At 39.1% G+C, this 5,057-nt stretch overlaps 1 protein-coding gene across 1 annotated transcript; it reads left to right on the top strand.

Annotated features, from left to right (window-relative positions):
* The first annotated feature begins 545 nt into the window (after nt 1-545).
* On the top strand, nt 546-2,961 carry LOC115787357 (homeobox protein MSX-2-like). The gene is made up of 3 exons (XM_030740034.1): nt 546-813; nt 942-1,592; nt 2,190-2,961. Exons 2-3 carry the CDS (start codon nt 1,292-1,294, stop codon nt 2,624-2,626), a joined length of 738 nt encoding a protein of 245 aa, XP_030595894.1. The 5' UTR covers nt 546-813; nt 942-1,291; the 3' UTR covers nt 2,627-2,961.
* Nucleotides 2,962-5,057: the final 2,096 nt, after the last annotated feature.

Raw genomic sequence — 5,057 nt, 5'->3', positions numbered from 1 at the left:
CACAGAGCACTGGACACAACAGCACACCTCTTCACAGGAGATCTTTGTATGTGTGGACATGTGTCTGTGAGGGAGAGACAGACATGAGAGGTGCAGACAAGAAGCAGAGTGTGCAACAAGCACATTCATCTCGCATCAGGTTTAGTGTGCGTATATGATTGGTTGAGTGAACATTTAAATCTCACTTAGGATGGAAGTAAACACTGTGTTCTTCATCTTTCTGTGTCACTTGTAAAACCCATGCACTGCACTATTATTCCTCACTGAGTGGTTGGAGGCAGCGTTTAGGAACACAGTTGTACTTCTCGTGCTTCCTAATACTCTGGAGCCCTACAGGTATGAACTTCAAACAGGCACGAGACACCTCTGTCTCCGTCGACAGAGCAGAGACTGGAACTAATCGCAGCGGGCGCCACATACCTCAGGAAGGTAGCAATTTTCCATCATTACCGTTAAATCCTGCTTAAAAGAACCGGATTCCACAGGCCTAATTACAAGGTGTTAATAATAACAATGTAATGACAGTCATTTTAAAGCTTGCCCAAAACGATAATCCATTGCCCAACTGACTCTCACATTTAAGTGTGTAACTGCAGTGTGATGTCTGAATTTTGAAAGCACCATGATTGTTATTGATTACTATTGTGATTACTCCAACAATCAGTGTGCCAGGGTCTGCATGTTAGGGCTTGAATTAGGAGCTTTGTCAGCTTTTGTCAAGTGGAAATATGGCTCTTTAGACTGATGCTGACGCTTGAAGACACAGAAAGCCAATCTACAAGCCTAATTGCTGCAAGGGACAAAGTTTAGCAGGTAGGGAATCAATTTACATATATTAGCAAGGTTTTGTATTCGGCCTCTGTTTCATTTAAAATTATTCTGCATTAATTCAGGACATCAAGCATGACTATGTGCAAGTTTTTTCACTGTCAACTTTGCAGTTTCCAGAGTGAAAGAAATGCAGCCAGGAAACAATCTTCCCCCATGGTAATTACTGCTAAATGAGGCTGATGTGAAGCTGACCTGCTGTCTGGTTAGGGGTGTGGCAGAATGCCCCAAACACAACGTCCAATCACAAGTCTTCCCCCAAACCCTGGGATCAGGACTCATCATTGGCTGAAAGTCCCGAATGCATGCCAGACTTTTTCCAGCACTAAGTCTGTCAGCTTCGTGACAACTTAAGCGAAGCTACTCCAGATTCCCCTATGACCGGGCGATGCTTTTCCTCATTCCAGGACCAGAAAAGTGTCTTATGGATTGTACCTAAATTCTAATATTGAAAAGAGAAAGAATGTCTGCTTCTGGGGACTTGAGAAATGAGTTTTCCACAGAAGAGGATGCGGAGTCAGCACAGCTGAAAGGGCGCATGGCACAAGTGTCCTGTCTTCCCTTCAGCGTTGAAGCTCTCATGTCGGAGACCAAGCCGCTGGCTGTGACCGACAGAGAAAAGGGAAATTATGATTTGAAAGAGGATGATGCGCACAGGATGGATGAATGCACCCAAAACTTAATATCTGTTAAATCAGAACCACTGGAACAACGGGAATTTCCATCTTGGATATCCAACTCCATTAAGATTTCTGCTCCACCACGTGAGTAAATTATTTTCAATGCAGTTTTACCACTAATTAGTGGTTCGGTTTTTAATCTGTGCTTTTTTAAATCAGGACCTTTGGGTACCCTAAATCATCCCAGTCTAAGCTTACACGTTGAAAATATGTAAAGTTGGAGGAAAAGTCTCACAGCTGGTTTCAAGTTCCTAAGTTTAAGGAGCAGTTGTTATGCTTATTTTATAATAAATCAATACACAGATTCAGTCAGTTTTGTCACACTATACATTTTAGATAGATCAATAAACAATTTAATAAAAAAGAGCAATATATTGGTTTGTTTAGTTTGTTATTCCTCTAGTTAAGCACTAGTTATTTAGATGTAATGATTGTCGGACTCATCAGTTTCTCAGTATTTATAGATAATCAGCTTGCATTATGTAAAATAGTAGTAAATGCTCTGAGAAGAAGCAAACGGGAGAGACTTAGCTTTTCCATCCATTTTGCTGTCCATTAATTTTTGATCAGTACTTTTCTTATTCAGTTATTTGGATGTCAAACCACTGGAAAGCATAGAATTAATGATCTGTTTGTTCATCTTTGACAGTTCTAGTTTATTGTTTTCCTTGTGTCCTCTAGGGCAGCGCAGTCCAGCAGTCTGCTCCTTGAGGAAGCACAAAACCAACCGGAAGCCTCGTACTCCCTTCACTACAATGCAACTTCTGGCCCTGGAGAGAAAATTTCGTCAGAAGCAGTACCTGTCCATCGCAGAACGAGCCGAGTTCTCCTCCTCGCTGTCCCTGTCTGAGACCCAAGTCAAGATCTGGTTTCAAAATCGACGAGCCAAAGCCAAGAGGCTTCAGGAGGCCGAGGTAGAGAAACTCAAACTAGCAGCTGGTGTAGGCTCCAAAGCTGTGTTCTACCCAGGCTTCTCATCCTTAGGTTTTCCCCTGCACACTGGTTCAGCAGGGCTCTATGGACTGGGCTACACTTACGGCCGCACCCCTATTCTCCCTGCTGCACAGCTGGCCATGTATGCCTCACAGGTCGGCTATAGCCTTTTCCACCTCTCCTGAGACTAAAATTAAATATACAGACAGATTGTGCTTTAAAAAGGAATGACTAGAGCGTATCATTAAATCATGCACCTTATGCAAAACTTGTTTGCAAGTGACCTGAAGTGGACTTTAAGCTTCTTCCTTTGTCTTAAGGAGGATTTATAAATGTTCTGCTATTTGCAAGAGACTCTATGGAAGGATACAGCATGTTGAAGATTCCTCTTTGCCATTTGCAAAAAGTTTCAAATACCGGAGTGCTTATTGTACAGACGTGCAGTTTGTCTTTTCTGCCCTTTATCTATCTCCTGAACGATTCAAGTGTTTTTCACGTTACCCTTCAACATGCAGGGATATTTCACAATCCTATAAGAATAATGAGAGGGTTAAACTTGGGTAAACAGTTTAACCCTCTAACAGTTTAAATAAACTAAACTAACTAATAGTTAAATGACATATTTATTTGTGATAATATTTAGAGTCATATATTTGATGATACAAATCTACCGTATTTTGTTATTAGTTAATATTTTATGTGTATATTAAATTGAGATCTTCAGCAAACCCCCTTGATTGCTCTCTTTATTTGTGGCCTTCATACAATACAGCGTAGAATCAGCAAATTGGTGCAGTAAATGCAGTTGTCTAGTTCTTTTGACATGGTCTTCTATTTGTAACCAAATGGTATTTTAGTTATTCAGTTGAACTTCGTGGTTTTTCGGCTTCTGAAATTCGGTGACCTCCTATTGTTTACCCCACATCCAGAAAGAGGCTCTCTTCTCACTTCGTTCAATACGCTTCCTATTTTTTCCTATTTATTTTTTTCAGAAATGTTAAGACCGGTAAAAAATTTAACATAATTCAAATGCAGTTATTCCAAAAGAACGTATTTACTTATTTCCTTCCTTTCCACTGAATGCAAGGTGAGCCCCGCTGTGCAACTAATACTGCCTTTGTTTCCCAGAAAGTCAGAATCGTGTGAAATTCATTACATTATTATTACTGATCCTTTTTTCTCTCTAAATTATCTTGTAAAAAATACTAGTGCATCATGAGAGATTTTAACTTTTGTTCATAAATTGTTTAGTTGCACTCTGAACAAAAGTGATAGTTGTGTTCTGTGTTGCTACTTTGTCATTAATTTTATGTAGATTTATTTTTATGGGGATGTATGTTAAACTACATGGGGGGTGTTAGCATCTTAATTTGGGCCTAAAAACAGTGCTGTAGTCTTACATCCCTAAAATGTGACGTGTTGCTTTGTGTTGGTGTTCAAACAGTATGTACCAAAGAAGAAAAATTTAACTATATGTTGAATTTCTGCATTTATCTTTCAAGGAATCTTTGAAATAAGAAATCTGGGTGTGACCAACCCAACACAGTCAAGTGAGTAAACTATTCGCTTTACCAATGTGCTTCAGGGATTTACACTTCAAAATGAAAGTATGGTATAAAACCTATATGACTGCTCTCTTGCATTAAGAGTAATGAAATAGGATCTTCTATATATGGGTGGATATACAACAGGGTGGTCCAAGGGAAGAGGTGTTGCACTCTTTAATGATATTTATTCAGCCAAATTTCCACCTAAAGATGTGAAATTATATAAACAAAAATGAATGTTTTCAGCAAATAGCACGTCTCACATTGTCTTAATCGTAAACATGTGTTTTCATATTGCTCTTGGATCTCACAGAGGTAGAGATTTATTTGCTTGATGTGAGCCTTATTTTTAACCTGTATACTTTAAATGAACTCTCTCTGTGAACTTTCTAACACAGCATTATAGCAGGCTGTCCCTTTGCAGTCTGTAGTTTAATTGTGCTTGTCTCAGAATTCTGGCTCCAAAACTCTGTGAAATTATATGTGCAGACTCAGTGATAACAAAACGGGGCATTACATGGTCTCTCTGTCTCTTTGCCTCTTTACTTCACCAAACTTGGAGAAATCTTGTTACTATTAGCAGATATTTTACAGTCCATTTGCTCCCCTCCATTTTGTAATTAAACCCGGCATTAAGCTGATAGGAAGGCCCTTAATAGCATTGACTGGCCAGTAACCAAACTCTCCAGTTTCAAATGTTTTCAGCGTGAAACTTAGGCAGAAGAAATTACCACAGCACATTTTAGATCTGATAAAGAAACAGAGAGGTTATGTTTTATAATGAATAAATAACATTAATAGTAATCATTATAACCATCAAATATGAATGAAAATCACCACAAGATAGATGTGCAAATCTGACAGAATGACGTTATTGTCATGGTAATGTGCACTCACAGTTATTTACATACTGACAAAGCTAATCTGAGTTTCTCGGGCAGTTAGTGAGGGTTCAGGTCATACAGGCTTTATAATATCATCAGCCAAGAAACCAAAGGGTCAGACAGACCTCATAGAAGGATAATTTCACACTTTTCCAATCTTCCCTTAATGCAGTGCTTGCATACTT

The sequence above is a fragment of the Archocentrus centrarchus genome, chromosome 10 (genome assembly GCF_007364275.1).
Source record: "Archocentrus centrarchus isolate MPI-CPG fArcCen1 chromosome 10, fArcCen1, whole genome shotgun sequence".
In the NCBI taxonomy this organism is placed as follows: domain Eukaryota; kingdom Metazoa; phylum Chordata; class Actinopteri; order Cichliformes; family Cichlidae; genus Archocentrus; species Archocentrus centrarchus.
This window is presented reverse-complemented; position numbering and strand designations above follow the sequence as displayed.